General features: G+C 37.7%; 1 protein-coding gene and 1 pseudogene across 1 annotated transcript; one reads left to right on the plus strand and one right to left on the minus strand.

Moving 5' to 3' along the window:
* Window positions 1–1,168: 1,168 nt before the first annotated feature.
* Window positions 1,169–8,143, plus strand: PTGS2 (prostaglandin-endoperoxide synthase 2). Its single transcript, XM_041767429.1, has 10 exons — window positions 1,169–1,459; window positions 2,232–2,348; window positions 2,466–2,609; window positions 3,179–3,322; window positions 3,710–3,891; window positions 4,491–4,574; window positions 4,662–4,908; window positions 5,188–5,474; window positions 5,840–5,987; window positions 6,122–8,143. Exons 1-10 carry the CDS (start codon window positions 1,408–1,410, stop codon window positions 6,529–6,531), a joined length of 1,815 nt encoding a protein of 604 aa, XP_041623363.1. The 5' UTR covers window positions 1,169–1,407; the 3' UTR covers window positions 6,532–8,143.
* A 12,070-nt stretch (window positions 8,144–20,213) lies between these two features.
* LOC121498925 lies at window positions 20,214–21,303 on the minus strand (annotated as a pseudogene).
* Between the last annotated feature and the right edge of the window lie 1,938 nt (window positions 21,304–23,241).

Below are 23,241 nucleotides of genomic sequence, written 5' to 3' on the forward strand. Positions count from 1 at the left end.
AGGTATCCGGTGTCGTTTTACTTTAGGTTCTATGCTGTTATTTCTATTAGTGCTAAGAATGTATGGCTTAACTGAACTTGTTATTCTCCACTTTGCTGCTGGTAACTAACTTTCCTTTCACTCTCAATCTCTCTCTCTCTCTCATTTCGCCCTTACATCACCAACCAAAAGATATTAAATAAAAGCAAAGGACGATGACATTTTAAATTGTCAAAATCATCCATCTTTTCCACCCATTCTACTCAGTTCCTCATCAAAGTATGTTCCAAAATGAGAATAGAAAATTTGCACTCTTAAGCCCCATTGAAAAAAAGTAAATGCAATGTTGTACTTTGATCCACCGGCACAGTCCTCCTCGTCTCTGAAAAGTGGGCAGAAAGACAAAAAAAAAGCAAACTTAAAAAAAAAAAAAAAAAACTAGATTCTTGTCCGTGTATCTCCTGTGAAGGGCTGGTGGCCAAAGTGGTGAAAGAAATGCACGGAAGCAGATGTGCTGAGCTTTTAGCATCCCAGCAGATCCCTCATCACAAGAGGGGAAACACTGTAGTTTAGCTCAGATGGACTGTTGGCAGGATCCCCGCTTAGGAGCAGTCCTGGGGCGAGGAACCAGCAGCCTACAGATGTGCATACTGGCTCCAGCTATTCTATTTCATTCAGCCAAAATTTTTAGAAAATCGTGATGTATGGATGTATGTGCTACATATACACTAGGTGACGGGTCGCCACGAACATCACGACATGTTTGACATACATGACATGATGTAACCCGTGTCAGCCTTTCCTGGCCCCGTCTGTCCAGACTGTGACTCCTCGGCCCCGCAAAGACCTGGGCATGAGACGCGGGGGTGGCCGCGCGGGGAGATTCCCTGCGTCCTGGGACCTCCGGCCGTCGGATTCCGGGAGAGGCGGCCCCGGATTCTCCCTCCCGGCAGGGGGACCCGCCGCGCCGCCCGCTCGCTCTCCGAAGCTCCAAGCGCCCTCCGGAACCGAGGGGGGCAATTCGCTTTGCACCCCCTTGGGGAAGTCCAGGGCAGCTTCTCGGGTTTCCGATTTTCTCATTTGCGTGGAGTAAAAAAAAAAAAAAAAAAAAAAAAAAATCCTTACGCAATTATTAAGTAGACAGGGGGAGGGGAGAGTGATGGGGAGGGGGGAGGGGGGTGGAAAGGAACAGTCATGCGTCACGTGGGCTTAGTTATCATGCATAAAAGGAAGGTTCCGTCCGTTAGCGACTAGTTGTCAAACAACTTGCAGCGAGCGCCTGGAGCACGCTCGGGAACTTCGCACAGCGCCTCCTCCAGCGCCGCAGCCCCGAGCCCAGGACGGGAACGCCTCCGCCTCCGCCTCCGCCTCCGCCTCCGCCCCCGCCTCCGCCTCCGCCTCCGCCCGCCGCCGCCGCCCGCCGCCGCGATGCTGGCCCGCGCCCTGGTGCTCTGCGCCGCCCTGGCGGTCGTCCGCGCAGGTGGGTACCTGGCTCCCCGCCCGGGGGCTCCTCGGCTGGGTAATCGCCGCGGAGCTTCCGCTCGGGGCTTTAAACAGTCCGGGAGAGGAGATGATGATGTTTGACCTGGTGAAGAGCTTGGACCGTTTGGGGCCCCAAGGCCTGGGTGGCCCCCCGAGCTCTGCCACCTGCTCTGCTCAGCCTGAGCCAGTCACTTAGCGGGTGTGGGTCTCCCTTCTCATCCGCTAATAAGTAGGAATGAGTAGGGATACTAATTTGCCGATGGTCATTATGATAAGGCTCGGGAGCAACCAATATAGGAGATGTTCTGCTCTTGGGGTGGGAGGAACTGGTTTACGTGCCCTAGTTGGTGCTTTCTGGACCCAGGAAAGCCCAGGTTACTTTTTGAAGATAAGCAAAACGTTTTAACAATACGCTGTTTTTGCGCTGAAATTTCTCCTACATTTTGATTAATTGTACTAGGTACCTCCACTTGACTTTTGAGGGTGCTACTTCTGTGAGCTCCTTAAAAATGCTAATTTGAACATCTCCAAAGTTACTGAAGAAAGCTTGGCAACCTCGCTTCCCTGGTTGAACGTTGTTGGCCTTATTTAGGATAGTATTTTCATTATAATTATTCTGTGCCACAGGTTAAAAAAAAACTGTTTGCCCATGACTACCTGTAGATTTCTTCTTGAATTTATTTATGTAAAGTTGATCCATACAATTCAATGCTAAATGAAGATTAAGAAAGTAAAGAATGAATCATTTACTGTCCTTACTTTTTTTGTAGCAAATCCTTGCTGTTCCCACCCATGTCAAAACCAAGGTGTTTGTATGAGCATAGGATTTGACCAGTATAAGTGTGACTGTACCCGGACAGGATTTTACGGCGAAAACTGCTCAACACGTAAGTGTGCCCTTGGGTGCCCTCATTTGGACTGGGGATATGGCCAGTTACCATTTTACCTACTAGTGTCTCATAATGGGTCCTATTAATCTTTCCCTCTTTCTTCTGTTTTTGCAGCTGAATTTCTGACAAGAATAAAATTATACCTGAAACCCACTCCAAATACAGTACACTACATACTTACCCACTTCAAGGGAGTCTGGAACATTGTCAATAACATCCCCTTCCTGCGAAATACAATTATGAAATATGTGTTGACATGTAAGTACAAGTCTCTAAGGTTTTCAATTTCCTCAAAGAAAAATGTTCTTTATGAGACTTTAGATTATTAAACCTTTTAAGATTTTATTTATTTATTTGAGAGAATGAGCCTGAGTGGGGGGAGGGGTGGAGGGAGAAGCAGACTCCCTGCGGAGCAGGGAACCAGACATGGGACTCAATCCAAGGACCCTGGGATCATGACCTGAGCCAAGGGCAGATGCTTAACTGATGGAGCTACCCAGGCGCCCCTTTGCCTTCTATCTTAATGGCCCCAAATGTTGACATTTCCGTCCCATTCAGTTAGTAAAGTTCTGTCTCAAATTCAGAATTCTACTTAACAATCCTGTATACCTCTTCTAAAATTCACTGCTCTTGCCAATCTGAAGGAAGCGTGGTCCAGTTGTTAATTGAATATCCATGGACCACTGGTTTACAATAGGTTATCTTTGACTGATGGAATTAAATTCGGTCTTTAGTGCCACTTTGCACATTGTACAGTAAAAGTGAACATTGATATGTCTTGCGTATTGGAACAAATAAAACAATATTTTTTTTTTCTTAAATTTCAGCCCGGTCACATTTGATTGAGAGTCCACCAACTTATAATGTGAACTACGGCTATAAAAGCTGGGAAGCCTTTTCTAACCTCTCCTATTATACCAGAGCTCTTCCCCCTGTGCCTGATGACTGTCCAACACCCATGGGCGTGAAAGGTGAGTACGGGGAGGCAGTTAGAGATGTATTCATTCCAATAGGGATTGGATTGGAACTATCATTTATTTGTTAATAAAAGCATGTTTTTTGCTTGAGGATATCTGTGAATCTCTAAACTATTAAACTATCCTATGAAAGTGGACATTTTGGTATAATATCTTCACATTTTCAAATTCCTTCACTAAAACCAAATTAATACTAGTTAAAGTAAAACTATTCAGTGTTTCCCTATATCTTAGAACTTCCATTTATATTATAATCCTATTTACACAGATGAATACAGTTCACACCTTTATTTCTCCTGTAAATGAAGAAAGCCCCAGAGTAAATTGACATTCACTGCTTGCTTGAACTTGAATTCTTATCTTAGCTTTCTCATTCTTCAGGCAAGAAAGAGCTTCCTGATTCAAAAGAGATTGTGGAAAAGTTTCTTCTGCGAAGAAAGTTCATTCCTGATCCACAAGGCACCAATATGATGTTTGCATTCTTTGCCCAGCACTTTACCCATCAATTTTTCAAGACAGATCATAAGCGAGGACCAGCTTTCACCAAAGGATTGGGCCATGGGGTAAGAAATTCAAATTATAGCAAAAGTCACACTGAGTACTGATATGAAGGAGATATATATACACACCAAATCACCCCCTTGTTAAAAAATTCCATCTATAAAAACCTTAGTGGAATTTCCATTTTAATTCACTTGTTTAGTAAAAATACTCATGCACACACACATGCATATATACAGACATTATTATTTGTAATTTGAATCTTACATTTTTACTTTAAAATATTAGCACTGCAAAAAGTTGCATCTTCAAAAAAGCTATTTGTACTCTGATTATGCTGCTTTAAATATTGAGATTTTTGCAGCATTATTACACAGTTCCAACTTACCAGTAAGAATTTTATATCAATAATATATTCTGATGCTTATTAAAGGAAATACCATATAGTGAAGCATATTATATACTTATAACTCTATGAGCTATAAAATACCTTTCAACACAAGAGACATAGGTTTGTAGTGTCAGAGGACAAACTAATTTACTATTGTGGTTGTGAGAGAAATATGTTTTATCAAATTGTTAATTATTTAATGATGAATTACATTATAAAAACTTTAGAACTTCAACAGCAACAAATTAAAATTTTTCCATAATCTTCCAGGTGGACTTAAATCATGTTTATGGGGAAACTTTGGATAGACAACATAAGCTGCGCCTTTTCAAGGATGGAAAAATGAAATATCAGGTTTGTTCCATTGGAATATTAATAATTATGACTCACAACTAACCCATATTTAAAAAATTTAATGTTTGTACTCCTGTTGTTTCTTAGGTAATTGATGGAGAGGTTTATCCTCCTACCGTCAAAGATACTCAGGTCGAGATGATCTACCCACCTCATGTTCCTGAACACCTGCAGTTTGCTGTGGGCCAGGAGGTCTTCGGTCTGGTGCCTGGTCTGATGATGTATGCCACCATTTGGCTGAGGGAGCATAACAGAGTGTGTGATGTGCTTAAACAGGAGCACCCAGAATGGGATGATGAGCGGTTGTTCCAGACGAGCAGGCTAATACTGATAGGTAAGCAAGAAGAGAAAATAGTTTCAATAAAACCCTCTCCCCCAGAGAAAGCTAGCATGTTACTTTTGATCTGTTTTAAGTAATTCTGGGAGAATGTAGTGAATGGAAAATCACATGCTCTATATTTCAGTCTTTGAGCATGATTGAGGGTATTAATACTTTTCTGTTTTGTTGGTATACCAGGACAAAATAGAAGTGAAAGAATAGCAGATTAACAAGATTGCATTTCAGTTGCTTGATCAGAGAATTAATGCTCCAATTTTTTGTGTTTGTAAATAGGAGAAACCATTAAGATTGTGATTGAAGACTATGTACAACACTTGAGTGGCTATCACTTCAAGCTGAAGTTTGACCCAGAGCTGCTTTTCAACCAACAATTCCAGTACCAAAACCGTATTGCTGCTGAGTTTAACACACTCTACCACTGGCATCCCCTCCTGCCTGACACCTTGCAAATAGATGACCAGGAGTACAATTTCCAACAGTTTATCTACAACAACTCTATATTATTGGAACATGGCCTTACCCAGTTTGTGGAATCATTCAGCAGGCAAATTGCTGGCAGGGTAAGCCTTGTTATTGAAAAAACAAAGGACTAATCAGAATTTCTGATCTTTCTGAACTCTTACTGAAAGTTTAATATTTTGCTAGCCAATTCTTCTCTTTAAAAAGCCTCCCAATTTTAGGAAGTCTAAACTTGTAGTCTCCAGCTATCAAATAGCGATATGTAGTCATAGCTTAAAAATATTTTTGAAAACTATTCTATAATTACAGAATCTGTAGATTATAGAAATATTTCTAACTTAGTTTAGGTCTCAGCTGGGAGCATTAGTCTTCCCTCCTTTGTACCCAAGGAATGAATGCTTTTAAAGTAGAGATCATCATAAAGATGCCTAAGACCTTATTCTACAATTTAATTCATTTCCCATAGGTTGCCGGTGGCAGGAATGTTCCAGCTGCAGTACAACAAGTAGCAAAAGCTTCGATTGACCAGAGCAGACAGATGAAATACCAGTCTCTTAATGAGTATCGCAAACGCTTTAGGCTGAAGCCCTATACATCATTCGAAGAACTCACAGGTGAGATTCTTCTTAAAAGAATCAAGGGTCAAATGGAAACAAGTTGAAAGGGAATTGAGCAAGGGGTTAAAACTTTTTTTTTGGTATAAAGTTTTTTATACATTAGTTGTATATCTGTTTTGTCACCTTCACAGGAGAGAAGGAAATGGCTGCGGGGTTGGAGGCCCTTTATGGTGATATTGATGCCATGGAGCTGTATCCTGCCCTCTTGGTAGAAAAGCCTCGTCCAGATGCCATCTTTGGTGAGACCATGGTAGAAATGGGAGCACCATTCTCCTTGAAAGGACTTATGGGTAATCCCATCTGTTCACCTGACTACTGGAAGCCTAGCACCTTTGGTGGAGAAGTAGGCTTTAAAATCATCAACACTGCCTCAATCCAGTCTCTCATCTGCAATAACGTGAAGGGCTGTCCATTCACTGCATTCTCTGTTCAAGACGGACAGCTCACCAAAACAGTCACCATTAATGCAAGCTCTTCGCACTCCGGTCTAGATGACATCAATCCCACAGTCCTACTGAAAGAACGGTCAACTGAACTATAGAAGCCTGTTAATCCTATTTATTTATTTATATGGACGATTCCTTTTAACTTAATTATTTAATATTTATGTTAAACTCCTTATGTTACTTAACATCTGTTAAGGAGAAAGGGGTCATACTTGTGAAGATTTTCATGTCACTATTTTAAAGATGTCTTCAGGTTAAAGAGGAAAACAGTTTTCTGTTTTATAAATGAGTTTGACATCCTTTTACTTGAATTTCAGTTTATATTATTATTATGAACAAAAGCGAAGATGTTGGATATTTAAATGCTGTTCCAGGATGACAAAATGCTGCAAGTTTTTTTCCTACACTATCGGGATTTCTAGTGTATCTTCCCTGGTGCATTAGAAGCAACTACCTGCACACTGTTTCTTTTCTTCTGTTAGCCACTGTGCTGGTAGAAACTCTCTTCTGATCAGTTTACTTGTTTCCTTGATTTTTAAGATCTGAGTACACCTTTCTTTGGACTCTGTCTATACTTTCTTACCTGAACTTGTGTAAGTTTTCAGGAAAACCTCAACTCAGGACTACTAGTAATTTAGCTCCTCTTAAGAGGAATGAAAGGAAAAAAAACCAGCCCTTAAAGGACTCTATACACAACAGTATACACTTATTTAAGTGAAAGGCAGCGATCTTTTTGTAAATTAATTTTAAATTGCAACAGAAGGCTTCAATGAGGCTAATGACTGGTAAAGAACTGTAGGGGGTTCTTGATGGAAAAAATTCGTATTTCTATTATGAATATCCTTTCTCATTTAAAAGCAAAGTCAAATTCTGAATAGTTCCCGGGAAGATAATGTTTCTTTTCCGCATCTCATTGTCAGCTGACATTTGCTGGTACTGTATACTTAATTTATTGAGGATTATTATTTATGTTTTGTTAGGATGTTATTATAAACTAGGTTTAAGCTGCAATCATTTTTTTTTGCATTATGTGAGAATCAGTATATCTTTGAGATTAACTCTGAATTATTAAACACTAAGAAATTATTTGAGATCTGTGAGTAAATTTTCAGGAACCCAACTCTGGTATATTGAAATATGAAAGTTGGAATTATAGATTTACCTATATACCAGCCCACAGAGAATACTGTGTCTCATTAACCTGCATGTACCATAAGACCTTTTATACACTTTTGAGGGACCTATGGATCCTTCATTAATTCATTCAGCTATAACTTATTGAGGACACATGTGCAAATCACTGTGGGTTTTAATATTGTTTGTGGATTCTAAAATTTTTAAATCATGCACTGATTACAGATAACATCAGTATTTGTAAATGAGGAAGCATGTCTTTTAGGTAGAGAAAGAAAATGACATTTTATTAAAGGAAATAACTCAGGGGAATTTTTAAGATTTTATGTTTAAAAAGTTAAGAAATAGTCAATATTAGAAGGGCTTATGTAAAAAAATCCTTTTTAACTTCACTGATTGGAAGAAAAAATTTGTTATTAATATCAATGCTGACTGAATTTGGAGTATAATATATGAATGTTTTGGTGCCTCAGACAAATGTGTATTTAAATTAACTTATGTAAGTGTTAACAAATGCCTGTTTATTTTTATACTATCTAAGAATGAAAAATCTCTTCTAAAATAAATTTTGACTGTTTCCATATATCTTTGTCATGATGTATGATTTCTCTGAAGCATCTATTCCAAACCAGACTAGTTGTTAATGAAATGATTCTGCCTCCATCAGAGGTTTCCTAGGATCAGTTATCCCTTGTTCACTATAACACTGTATTGGAAAATGTGTGCTTTGTGCTATCAGAGATAGCAACAATGGTGTTTTCATTGCCTAATCTAGAAGGATAAAAAACAAGTACAAAGTACACAGAAGGCAAAGAATAAGACAAAATGTCTTATTTTGAAGGTACAAAATAAAGAAGGTAAAAAATTAAGAAGGTACAAAATTAAAAAGTTCAAAGAGATGTTCTATTCAGTTGATACCTGGCTCACGGACTTCTGTTGTTTTCCCAATCATGGTAATTTGATAATATCAATATCCACATGGACCACCACATGGTCCTACCCGGCTTTTCTCTTCCTTGACCTTCTTCATTCCTGTGATGGCTATACACGTATCTTGATCTTATCATCAGTTGCTATACCATCACCAAAATCTTGATTTCAAGCATCTTCCTTGACTCCCCTTCTAACTCACCTATCTTAGTACTCACACTTTAACATGTTACTCACTCTCTAGTTCCACTGAGCCTACTGATCCATTGGCCTCATCACTATTCATTACCCTCATTTATCTCATTTCCTTACAATCACTCCTTGTCTACTCTCTCCATTGCACTTAACTGGCTTGACTTCATTTCTGCCATCCTTATCTGCTTATTTGACTTCTTAGTAGCATTCAGCACAAATGTCTATGGTTTCTTTACTGAAAGATTTTTTTCCCCTTGGTTTCTTGGTTTGATACTCTCCTGGTCTTTCTCTACCTTCAGACTTAAAAAATCTCATCCTCCACTGTATCTATAAATTGTAGTATCTTAATTCCCTGCTTCTTTTTATCTGCCCTCTTCCAGGTTAATCTCATCTAAGCTCATAACTTGAAACATTATCACTCCCAAACATTTCTCCAGAACAATCTCAAACTGTCAATTGACAAGTTATCCACTCAAATCCATACATTTAATGTCCTATTTTACAATCTCTGCCCTCTTTGTACCAATCCAAAATAATCATCCAAAGGACACCACCGTGTTGTTCTCAAGCAAAAAACCCTGCTTTCCTTCACACCCATAGTCAATCCCACAGCAATCTTGTTGATTATAACTACAAACAAATTCTACACCTCTCACCTTTTCTCTAACTTCAATACTACTAACCTAGTTGATACAGTTCTCTCTCAACTGGCCTTCCTTCTATTCTTGCCTCATTCCAAACCATTCTCCTTATAATGATGAGAGTGATCATTGTCAAACATACATCAGATATGCTCCTCTCCTGGTTGAAATCTTCCAATGACTTCCTATTACACAATGGATAAACTTAAACTCCTCATCCTATCTTAAAGTGTCTCAGTAATCAGACCCTTGCCTAACTATCTGATCTCATCTACCATAATGTCCTATCTTTGTTCTCTGTGCTCCAACCACATCTGCTTTCTTCTGATTTGTTCACCATCAGGGGTTCTCAAGCTGCTGCCTCTGTTTAGAATGCTCCTTCTTCTGATTTCCACATGGCTAGAACCTTCTCAATGTCCAAATCTTGGCTCAGATGTCCGCTTCTCAGAAAGGCCTTCTCCAATCACCAAACTAACTACTCTTTAAGCTCTTTCATCATCTTTTTGGTGTTTGTTTCTGTTATTATCTTGATTTGTATGTTTATTATCTGTGTCCCCTCAGTAGAATTTCATGTCTATGAAAGCAAGGACCTTGTTTGCATTATTTACTGCTCTCAGAACAGTGTCTGGTACTTAAAGGGCATTACAAAATATTCAGTAGGTGAACAAGAATAAACTTCATGAAAAAAGTAGAATATATGGTGATTCTTAAAGAAAGAGTAAGCTCTTAGAAGACAGAGATATCCACTCTGGAAAAAATATTTGGAAAGTTTTTCTAAAACTAAAAATTCCCTTACCATGTATATTAGTTTTCTATTGATGTTACAACAAATCACTACAAATTTACTGGCTTCATACAACACAAATTTATTATCTACAGTCCTAGAGGTCAGAAATAAGACAGATCCAATGTGTTAAAATCAAGGTGTCAGTAGTGTTGTGTTTCTTCTGGAAGCTCTAGAGAGAATCTGTCTCTCACCTTTTCTGGCTTCAAGAGGCTAACTGCATTACTTGGTTCATGGTCCCTTTCTTTATCTTCAAAGCAGCAGGATAGCACCTTCTAATATCTCTGACTCTGATCCTCTTGCCTCCCTCTCATCAGGACCTTTTTTTATTACTTTGGGCCGATAAAAATAATCTGGGAAAATCTCCCTTCCTCAAGATTCATAATTTTTTTCACATACACAAAGTCCCCTGGGCCCTGCATGTAAGGCAACATATTCACAGGTTCTAGAGATTAGGGTCTAGAAATCTTTGGAGGACCATTATTTTACCTACCATATTATACAAGCCAGCAATTGTACTCTCAGGCATTTATCCCAGAAGAATAACTATGTTCACATAAAAATTTGCGTATGAAGGTTCATAACAACTTTATTCATAATTGCCCCAAACTGGAAATAATTCAGATATCCTTCAAAAGGTTAACTGTTAAACAGACTGTGGCAAACTGTGGTAGATCCACACCATGCAGTACTATGTAGTGAAACAAACACAACTAATGATACATGCAACAACTTGAATGGAACTCAAAGGAGTTATGCTGAGTGAAAAAAAAGCCAGTCTCACAAGTTTATCTATTATGTGGTCATATATATATATGATCTGATATTGTGCTGATTGAATATTTTTGCAACTTGATTGAGGTGGTAGTTACACAAAGCTACAGATGTGACATAATTGCATAAAACTATGTACATACACTCACACAAATGCATGTATAAATGGTGAAATCTGAGTAAGTCTGTGGGTTGTACTGAGGTAAATTTCCTGATTTTGATATTGGATTATAATTATGTAAGATGTCAACATTAGAGGAGGTGGTATGAAGGTTGCATGGTACCTCCCTATACATTTCTTTGCAACTTCCTGCAAATTCATAGTTATTTAAAAATAAAAAGTTTTTTTTTTTTAAAAAAAAGGAAGAGATGCAATGTCATTCTTGGTGGCAAGAATAGGTTTACAGGCCACTTTTGTATCATTTGATTTCCTTGACTTTTATCCAAACTGCCGCAATAGACTGTCCTAGAGTGGATACCTAACCAAGCTGGGAAAGTAAAATTCTCTCTTGAAAAAATTCAGAATTAGGATGGAGATTCTAGTTCAGTCTGACAACTGCATAGTTGACAATGGTAGCAATGCAATCTAATGGATAAACCAACAAAAGTCTTTTCAAAAAATGATATGAGAACAATGAGATTAATGAAGTTTACTTCATAAAACTAGAAAAGTTGCTCATCAAAACACTATGCTGGGAAAATGAATAGACATGCCACAGATCAGAAAATAGTCACGACACACACATTTAACAAGGACTGGAATATAGAACATATAAATAACTCTAAATAGTTAAAAAAATAATGTAACTATTTAGAGTTAAGCAGAAACTGACTGAGAAAGATATATGAATATCCAATAAGTATATGAAAATATGTTGAACATCATTAGTCATCAGGGAAATGCAAATTAAAACCATGGTAAGCTATACTAGACACTTATTAGATTCATTAAAATTTAAAAGATTAAGTGTAATGGTTAATTTTATATGTCAACTTGGCTAAGATACGGTGCCCATTCGTCTGGTCAAACACCAGTCTAGATGTTCCTGTGAAAGAATTTTTAGATATAATTAACATTGAAATAAGTAGACTTTGCGTAAAGCATATTATTCTCCATACTATGGCGAACCTCATGCAATCAGTTGAGGGCCTTACAAAGCAAAGACTGACATTACCCAAAAGAGAATTCTCCTTAAGAGTGCAACACAGGAATTCTACTTGAATTTCCAGACTGTTGCCCTGAAGAATTTAGACTTGACATCAATTTCTACCTGAATTTCCAGCTTGCTGGCCTGCCCTGAAGATTTCAGGTATCCCAGCCTCCACAGTCCCTTAAAATCTTTCTCTGTTTCTGTCCCTGTCTCTCTTACTTGTAAAACTGCATCCCTGATGTTCTCTCACTTTCCTTCTCAATTTTGCAAGTAATAGGGAGATTGAGAAAGAGAGAGAGAAAAAGAGAGAAACAGAACCAGTATGTATCATTGATTACCAAATGTTCACAAAGACTGGAATAAATGAAACTCATAATTGCTGATGGGAGTGTAAAACGTTATACCCACTTTGGAAACCAACCTGGCAGTTTTACATAAACACAAATGTACCCTATAATCTAGCAATCCACTTCTAGCTTTTACATAAGAGAAATGAATAAAAGTGCACACAAAATACTTGCACAGGAATGTCCATAGCCACTTTATTCATAATACAAAAAAAAAAAAAAAAACGGAAAATAATGCAAATTTCCATCAGCAAGAGATGGGATAAGGTAAAACAGGTGGTGGTATCTCCACATAATGGAATGTTATTCATTAGTAGAAAGTAATGAACTACTGATACTTTCGATAACATGGATGAATCTCAAAAACATGTAGAGGGGAAAAAAGGCACAAAAGAATACATATTGTGTGACTCTAATTATATAAAGTCCTATAAGGAACTATCTAAAAGGAAAGTAATCAAGAATCATACCTGAGGGAAAGGGAGTAGCAAAGATTACCTGAGAAGGTGCATAAATAACAAAGCTTTCTGTAGCAGTAGAGTGGGATGAGTGACACAGGTATATCTGTCCTAAAAAGTCATTGAACTGTCCATATAATCATGTGCATTTTGACAAATACAACTTATATCCCAATATAACTTATATCCCAGCAATAAAAAAATGAAAATATGCTGGGACGGAATAGATAATTCCCAACAATATTTTTGGGGTCTATGTTTATTTTCTGCATATATTTGTTATCTATTATATACTCATCATCTTATTATAAATGCTACTTTTATTCTATATGACAATCCCATGGAGAAAATATTGTTACTATCGTTTCACTAAGATAAAAACAAGCTTAGAACCATTCCATAACTTACCCAAGCACCCACAGAGCTCAAATGTGTTTAATTTCAAAGCTCTTTCAATTATGAGGCACAGCATGGACAACAGTGGTCCTCTATTAATATTTCAGTTACACAATTAGTTCCCTGGCTGAAAAAAATCAGGTTTTCATCTTGCATTCTTCTTTTCTTGAGAAATATTACAATTGTACAACCATATAACTGTACTAACGATCATTAAATAAAGAGATGACATGACTTCCTTCAGTCACTGGAAACATCGATTTTTAAAACTTTTCCTAACAAGAGACTCACTAAACCCTCAAACCACTCCCTTTTATTTTGTCTTTAGACATTGGAAAAAAATAGCTAACAAGGGAAGTCAATGAAATGCAAATCTCATATATTTGAATGCAGCTATTATCATATCTTTCAGTTTTCTTATCAGGAGAAATAATGATATTCCTTTTCTCTTTTTCTTCTTGAGGTTACATTATTTAAATGTGACTGCTTCGTATCCATTTACCTTCCCTAACACAACTTAAACGAACAAATTAAAACACACACACACAGAATTATGTCCTCTGTGTGTGCCTTCTTCCAAAAAAGTTTAGTTCCATAACTTAAAGCGGCGTCCTACCTAATTTTTCTCTCCCTCCTCCTAAAAACATGTGGACTAATATCTGGACTTTATGTGTCCTGGATGTACTAACATCACATTATATTATATCACACACTAAATATCCATTTCAGATTGGATTTATTAATTTCCAGCTTATGTATTACATATTTCATACTATCTACATGATCACGTTAGTAATCAAGAAACAGTTACTTTCAAAATTGACTTTCTGATGTTCCCTCATTTTCCTCCATTCCATATAGATAGATAGATGATAGATAGATAGATAGATAGATAGATAGATAGATAGATATCTTTGACATGTGTTATAACTAATTTAATAATGTTTTAAGAACATAATATCACAGACTTAGAGAGCTCAGAGCTGCTTTATTTCCTATAGCTTTCAACAAAGCTGAGGGTAAAAAACAAACAAAAAAAAGATCTGAAATCACAATTGTCCCCCAACCTCACCTCCAATTCCAATGTACTATCAAGGACTCAAACTTTGGTTGCATTTAGCCACAGTCTGGCTATGAAGGAGAGGAGAGTCGCTTAAGATAAACAGTAAACAGTTTGGTAAATCATTCTGCTTTTTAAGCCAGACATAAATCACTACTTTCAAGGATCCTCAATAAACACAACTGTCAATCAAAAGTGATCAGATTGTTTTCATTCCAATAATTAATTTGAATGCCTAAATTAGGTAAAATTTATTTTAGCATGCTATGGAAACCCAGAAAAAGAAATGGTCACACTGTCTATGAGCTGAAGCCACAGGGAAAAAAATTCAGGGAAAAGATCGTTATTTGATAAAGATCACAGGGAGAGTTATTGTCAGTTTACTTCTCTGTTTCTTTCCTAGATGTCTCCTCACTAAAGTCAAATGGAAGAAGCTTAAGATTTGAGTTGGTCTGGTGCCACAGCCTCTATGGCTTCTTCGGCTTCCCCTGCATCTGTGCCTTTTTGAGAGTGAACCCTGGCCAGAGAACACTCACTTGTTCTTTCATGTTCCCAATTGTGTCTAATAGGTGATATGGAAGCAGCATAGCGTGACTTTCTCTGGCTATTACTCAATACCTGTGCATGATGACAACATTCATAAAGCACAGGGTGGGATATATTTTACATGCTCTTGAAGGAGTGTTTTCCACTTACATATTACTGGGAAAGAAGCAAGGAAGAAAGGCCAAGAGGTAAACAATCTTTCTCTGTAAGCAAAACACAGTTGGAGGTGATGCAAAGCAAAAGAATGTTTCTTTAGCCCATACCCGGAAGCCTACCATTTAAAATGTAAATTTTCTGTAATATTGTCATGGTATATTTTATTTAGACTTGGCTTAGCGCTATTGGGTAATAGGGTAATAGTCTAAATATTGAGTTACTGAAATGCCGTTTAAATTGGAGGAAGCCTGCTTCAAAGAATGAGAGCCTTCAAATGGTAGAAACAGAGTAACTGTATTAAAGCTCCCAACTTTGGGGAATTTAACACCAAATTGATGCAGCGCTCCCTTTTCTCATATTAATTCTCTTTATTATTTACAAGGTTATATACATCATAAATATTCTCAAGTAACTTGAGGTTGTAACATTGGCTTTCTGTGACATGGAGAACTAGAAATCCCTCTGGATTTCATTTTATTCAATTATACTATGAGAAGTTTTAGAGAAGGCTACATAATTCCTCGTCTCACACCTGACTCCAAAATTAACTTAATATCTACGTATTCTGGGCACCTGGGTGGCCCAGTGGATGAGCATCTGCCTTTAGCTCAGGTCGTGAACCCAGGGTCCTGGGATCGAGTCCCACATCAGGTTCTCCACAGGGAAACTGCTTCTCCCTCTGCCTATGTCTCTGCCTCTCTGTGTCTCTCATGAATAAATAAATAAAATCTTTAAAAAATATATCTACGTATCCCGTGGTAACAATATAGTTCTTTGTTTTTCAGATGGTTTAACGGGCATAAGAGACTGGGGATAAGAAGCTCAAAAAGATTTACCCTGTCATAGTGTTATAGGAAACATTACACAGTGTTTTTTATCTTGGTAGTTGTGGTAGACAGAATCATGTACCCCACCTCCTCAAAGTTGTCCAAGTCCTAATTACTGGAATCTGCCCTACATTGCATAACAAAGACTGCAGAGGAATAAAGGTTGCTAATCATCTGACCTTAAAATAAAGACCATCTTGGATTATCCAATGTAATCATTGTAGTCCTTGTGTGTATGTGAAAGAAGGAGGCAGAACAGTCAGTGTCAAAATGATGCAATGTGAGAAACACTCAACGAGCTATTACTGGCCTTGAAGATGGAAAGAACCTAGGAAGCAGGAAGAGGCAAGAAAAGTTATTCTCCCATAGAGCTTCCAGAGAGGAAGGCACACCTTGATTTTAGCCCAATGTGACCATTTAGGACTTCCAAACTATAAGCTTATAAGAGAATAAATTTATTAATGAGTTACAAACAAAATAAATTTGTTAATAAATTGCCACTAAATTGGAAGTAATCTTATTACAGTAGTAATAGGAAACTACTAACATAGTAGTTAATGAGGACAAGAGACAAATAGATTGGGAGTAATAGGCCCACATCCTAAACTGGAAAGTAGGCATATAAATTACCTAACTTAGATATATACAAATGGTTCACCACTCATAATGGTTCAAGTTAATGATTTTTCTTTTTTAAAAAAATATTTTATTTATTTATTCATGAGAGACAGACAGAGGGACAGAGACATAGGCAGAGGGAGAAGCAGGAAGCCTGATGCAGGATTTGATCCCAGGACCCCGGGATCACGCCCTGAGCCAAAGGCAGACACTCAACCACTGAGTCACCCAGATGTCCCCAACTTAACGATTTTTCAACTTTATGATGGTGCATTCAGTAAACATTGTACTTCAGATTTTGAATTTTGAACTTTTCCTGAGTGATGCTCTCTTGTGATGCTGGGCAGCTGTAGTGAGCTGCAGCTCCCAGACATAACCTCATTTTATTTTAAGTCGAGGAAGATATGTACATATGTACAACAAATTGTATAGTGCAGGGGTGCCTGGGTGGCTCAGTCAGTTACAAGTCTGTCTTTGGCTCAGGTCATAATCCTAGAGTCCTGGGATGGAGCCCTGCACCAAGCTCCCTGCTCAGTGGGGAGTCTGCTTCTCCCGCTCCCTCATCCTGCAATGAGCTCTCTCTCTCTCTGTCTCTCTCTCTGTCAAATAAATAAATAAATAAAATATTTTTTAAAAAATCATATAGTGCATTTTGAACTCAGTCTCTTTCTAGTATATGTTAATGTTTTGGTCTTTTTTGGACCTGTTTGTGGCATCCCACATAGACTGGCAGGGTGTGTGCTTCCTGTTTCAAGGGCCTTATTATTTATTTGTCTTAGGTCTTATCTCACACATTTGCTTTAAGTATAGTCTTTAAGTTCATGTAATCATTATTGAATTTCTTCAGAGATTTTTCTCCTTTTTTGAATTTTCTCTGCAAATACTGGCTGTGGAGTTGATTAACTATCTTCCTTACCTGTATGCTCACTCTCTGCTATATCTGTCAGGATCAACTCTAGTCTATTGTGAATAAATTGGAGGAGATTTTTAAAAAAGAATGTATAACTTCTTTCTTGGAATTAAAATTGAAGAAGAAAGTTTCTATGTTTATTGCAGCACTATTTTTTAAAAATATTTTATTTATTTATTCATGAGAGACGCAGAGAGAGAGGGACAGAGACATAGGCAGAGAGAAAAGCAGGCTCCCTGTGGGAAGCCTGATGTAGGACTTGATCCCAGGACCCTGGGATCACACCCTGAGCCAAAGGCAGATGCTCAACCACTGAGCCACCCAGGCATCCTTATTGCAGCACTATTTATAATAGCTAAGGTATGGAGGCAACTCAGGTGTCCATCGATAGATGAAGGGATAAAGAAGATGTGTACATATACACAATGGAGTATTACTCAGCCATAAAAAGGAGAACTTGCCATTTGTGACAACATGGCTGGACCTAGAGGATATTATGCTAAGTGAAATAAATCTGACAGAGAAAGACAAATATCATATGATTTCACTTATATATGGAATCTAAAAACTGGGGACCCATGCCACTGCCTGCTTTTCTTCCGACTCTCCTCCATAATCAGGGTTGTGGGATCAAGCCCCCTGTTGGGCTCTGCACTCAGCATGGATTCTGCTTATCCCTCTCCCTCTGCTCTTCTCCCCCACCCCTTTGCATGCTCTCTCTCTCTTTCTCTCAAAAAAAGTGTGTACATACACATGTATGTGTGTGTGTGTGTGTGTGTTACATATGAAAATCAGTCTGCATTTTCATCAATTTGGGGGACCAGAAGTCAGTAGAATTGAAAGAATTCTGGCAGCAAACGGTCTTCTCTAGATATTTTCTTAAAGCAGTTAATTCAACCTATTTAAGCCATATGGGTTCCTGGACGCCATTAGGCAGAATCCTGGTGTCCACAAAATACTGAGTGAATATTGAAGGACTATGGAATCAGAAGAAGTGAACTTCAGGACGGAAGGGAGGGATATACTACCAGGATTACTTTTACTGCATTTAGGAGAGGGAAAAAACAGTCCTAAAACCTGCACTAATTATGAGCACTGATTACAAACATAGGACCACCCATGGGAAACTGACTATAAATTTGTTTTCATTATAACTTCAGTGTTTCGTGGGTCTTTGTTTTGTTTTGTTTTGTTTTGTTTCTTTGGAGGGGCTGCAGTGTGAACAGTTTAGGTAAAGGGTGGGTGTGGAAATATTTATAAAGGAACATAAATAAAATGAGTTCTTACGTAACTTCCTCTGAATGAATCTTGCTAATGTTTTCTTGGCTTCTAAGCAATCTTTATCAAACTAGGAAGTGGTCAGCCAGACCTGGGGGAGACAAGACAATCAGTGGGTTTGTAAACAACCCTATGTAAATCAGTAGGGGACTTATACAATTTCTTCTTCTTCTTTTTCTTTTTTTTTCCCAAGGAAAATGTAAGTTTGCTTTATTTCAAAACAGTAATTTCTTCCATTGGAGCAGTGGCCAAAATTCAATACTAATACAAATATAAATTCCTTAGGAGGTCAGAATATGTAATTCAGGCAAAATTTCTGAATTTTTTTAAAGGCAGAATTTTTAAATCATCAATTAGAAACAATGTAATCAACATATGTAAAATAAGTCACAGTTCAAATTTAAGCTGAATAACATTTGCTAATATTGAGAACATTGCACATATTTTCAATAACTTAGATGTCTACCTATCTCCACTTCTTTTTGCTAGATTTAAATAAATCCAAGTATTTACTCATGGTAGGAGATTCTGGCATTAACTATAGCTAAGTTTAACAGAAATACAGAAAACCATAAAGATTTATCAAACATTCACGAATGATCACTTAACAGCAATTCCTCAGAAGCTCTCAATGAGAAAAGCTGTTCTCCAAATAGCACCTAAGGTTTGCTGTATAACGTAATTCAACAGAACAGCACTCTGACCAATGATAAACAACTTACAGGAAATTCTTTCGCCTATTCAATGTTTCACTATAAAGCTACTATATTCAACCAATATTAAAAATTTTAAAACCCTATTATGCTGCCATTTCCCATTAAGTATTAATTTTGCAATGAATCATCTTTATGATGCCATTTATTCAACTGGAAAAAAAAAGATGGCACATTCTGGTTTTCACTTGTTACAGTGAAAAATCAAATTATTGAATTAAATCTCTATGAAACCTACATTTTTTTTTCTCAATCTGAACAGCACTGAAGTGAAAGCAGCTTTCATAGTCTTGGCTTCCCTTTAAATGAAAGCATTATGGAATTTTCAGCAGTAAACATTATCTGGTTCCTACTTGAACCCCATCTCCCAAGGAAATGAGATAGAAAATCCAAGGTAAAAGCCTTATTCAAGGTAAAAGGTTCCAATCCTAAATATTTCACTCCAACAACCTGTGTTCCATCACTGAGTAGTAAATGATTACTGACAACTAATGATGGTAACAGTACTACCCTCACTGATGTCATTATTAAATTTTACATACTATGTTATACCCAAATATATGCATATAAAACATTTGCACAGATAAATTAGTGTTAGGAATTAAAAACTCACAACTAAAAATGTCCTTTCTTCTGAAATCTATATAAATGTTTTCAAGCCTAGAAACCTAAACATTATGACTACACATTAGAAACATGTTATCTCTGAATACACATTATGGAAAACTTCAGAACTAATCTCATAAAATAAGAGAAACCCCACAAACTTAGGGTGCTTTTGTTATTGCTGAATCTAATTAGACTTAAAAGGATACCACTGAATACTAAATTCAGGTATTTACTAAATACTGTTGATTTCTACTAGCCAACAGCCCTAACCAACCAACAGCTGGAACAAGGATAGTTTTTCTCGGCTCACTGTCTATTAGGAAGTTGAAACATTTTCAATTAAAGCCTTCATTTTTCCTGTAGACTTCAGCATGTGTGGCCCAAACAACACTGTTTCTGAGGTGACCTCAGATGCAGGTTTTGGAATTCCTTTTTCAAATTCACCTTGACTATCGCTTCGATATCGATAAGCAAATTTCTTTTTCAGAGCCTCTGCTATGAGGGCAGCAGGGTAGCCCTCATAGCATCCACCGGTTTGGGCTTTATATCTTGTTCTGACCTTTTTTTACTGACTGCAGTTTTACACTATTCATATCTTTAAGGATCTCTAGCATTTTTGGCATATCAGATTTCTTTGGACTGCTCTTAACCAGTCTTTCCAGCACAAGCTTTTTTCTCTCTTCGCTCTTTTATCAAGTCAACAGAAGACACATTTTGGTGGAGCCCTGATGGGGGGAGGGGTGGGGGAGGTGTCAGAGGCTGGGGGGACAGAGGGTGGTGCTGCAGCCACAGATGTGGTAGGTTCTAAATCACCTGCAGTGAGATTTTGCTGTTCTTGCAGGGTCACAATTTTGGCAATCTGTGCTCTGAGAGCAGCAAAGTTCATTTTCAAGGGCACAGATCTTCTGCAATACTTCCTCATTTGCTAGTGCGGTCTTCTGTTGAGGCTCTTCTGGAGACAGACTTGGTAAGGAAAACTGTCTGCTTGGCTGCTTCTCAAAGAAAGGAATGTCATCCTGAAGGGGTTGCCTTGGTCTGATGTCTGTCCTTCGTCTCGTTGAACACTCTCCTTCTTTAGCTAACCCATCCAACATCAGCAAAAGACACCACTGCCTCTTCTCCTGGATGGCTGGGGCTCTGTTGTAGGTAAGCTGAAACCAAATTCTTGGACCAATATTAAAAATTGGTCTTGGACACTGGATCAGAGATAAGTTAGTACCAATTTTTCTTACGATACTTCGAGATGAACCATATGGCTTCCCAGACCAGAGTACCGATTGCATGCTTACTCCAACCTGTTGAAAAACCATCCTAATTAGTCGCTTAATCCAGCCAATCATTTAGATGGCAAAGTGTCTCCAAATTTGCATTTCAAGTACTTCAGGCATATATAGCAGCACATGGTCCAATAAGCACACTTTGCCTCGTGGCAGCCAGGTGCCTTCTTGAGCTGCTCCAGCTTCCAGCTTGGCTCTCCCAGGGAGGTACTGACTTATACAATTTCTTAGACTTGAAAAGTTTCTTATCATACCTCAGCCTCTCCCGACCTTTTCATTTTCCTTTACCCTGAATTCATTGATACAATTAGGTATGCACACAAATTAGAGTTTGAAACACTCAAGAGCAGTTTAGTAAGAAAGTAGAGATTTTCAACCCTACATAAAATGTCTGCCATGTAGATGAAGCTAAGCAGAGGAGAAATATAATAATAATGCTTTGTTAAAAATATGATTCTTAAAAAAAACAAAAAAAAATATGATTCTTCCTAGATTGATCCTAAAATTGCCATTTATAAATTGCCCACTTTAATTACAGGTGAGTACAGTGGGATACTTCAGTGAATAAAGTAGCAAACCCTAGAGGTGTGGTCCACCAATTCCCTAGTCCACATTATCTTTGGACAATCTTTAATGAGATTTTGAGGATTTTGATATTGTTCAGAGTCTTGCACATCTGCCCCCCTCCCCTGCCAAAACTCTTGCCCACTTTTTAGATTACAAGGACTGTGTAGATAACCCATTCAATGGTCCATGATTTTCAGTACTACTCCATTTCAGTCACCATCTTCTCCTTTCCTAGGCAACCGTTATCATCGTTTAGCTCTGTACTAGCTCATAAAATTTAACCCATGATCTTTTCCACTAACTTCTATACTTTTCTTTCCCACCTTAACTTATACTTCATTACATTCCTACCGCATGCAAGCTTAATTCCTTATTCCTCAATTTTATTTCAGTCAATCTTTTGAGTTTTCTTTCTTTCTGATCACACATTCTTATCACCCAGAGTTAACTTTTCCCAATATTTTGGTATATAATATCAAATATCTTAACTTGAACAGAAATTTTGTTTCTTTTTTATGAACTCAAACCCATGAATTCTTTATTGCTTATAACTTTAAATCTTTTAAAAATATATTTTATTTATTTACTCATGAGAGACACACAGAGAGAGGCAGAGACATAGGCAGAGGGAGAAGCAGGCTCCATGCAGGGAGCCTGATGTGGGACTCGATCCCAGAACCCCGGGATAACGCCCTGAGCCAAAGGCAGACGTTCAACCGCTGAGCCACCCAGGCATCCCTATAATTTTAAATTTTGATGAAAACTCCCTCACTATAAAGTCTACATCCTATCCTATACAAAGCTAATTATATAGCTTTTCATTTCACAATTGGGCCTTCAGTACAATCAGGAATTGACTGAGAGAAAACTCTTTAATAAGCCAATAGCTGAGAAGCAGCAGAGAGTGAGGTGGCACAGGCTAGGCAGATTAACAGGACATCAGTTGGCTCACTCCCCACCCTCTGCAACCATCCTTCCTTTAGCAAAACCCCTACCTTAATTTCAGGTGAGAAATTTTTACTTTCTTAAAACAAAAGATAATTCTTTACAATGAACCAATCATCAAATGAAAAGAATTTGTAGAAATGAAACACCTGATGCTGACAATAATGAATTTAGTATGTGTAGGAAACTGAACTCAAGAAATTTTTCTGGAAAGTAGAATAAAAGATATGTGAGGAAAATGGGAAATAAAAGATGAAAGAATTAGAGAAATCCAGGAGATCTAATTTTAATAAATAGGAGGTTTGCAAAGAGAACAACAACAACAATATAGGGAAATTTTGCTTTACACATTTTAAATTATACATAAAATATCTGACAGTATAAAGAGGTTAATGAGTACCAACCTAAAAAGTGAGAACAGACTCAAACCATAGTGTTATGAAATTCTGGAATTTCATAGTGATGAAGTGATGAAGAATGAAGTAATGA

Source organism: Vulpes lagopus, chromosome 1, assembly GCF_018345385.1.
Source record: "Vulpes lagopus strain Blue_001 chromosome 1, ASM1834538v1, whole genome shotgun sequence".
In the NCBI taxonomy this organism is placed as follows: Eukaryota; Metazoa; Chordata; class Mammalia; order Carnivora; family Canidae; genus Vulpes; species Vulpes lagopus.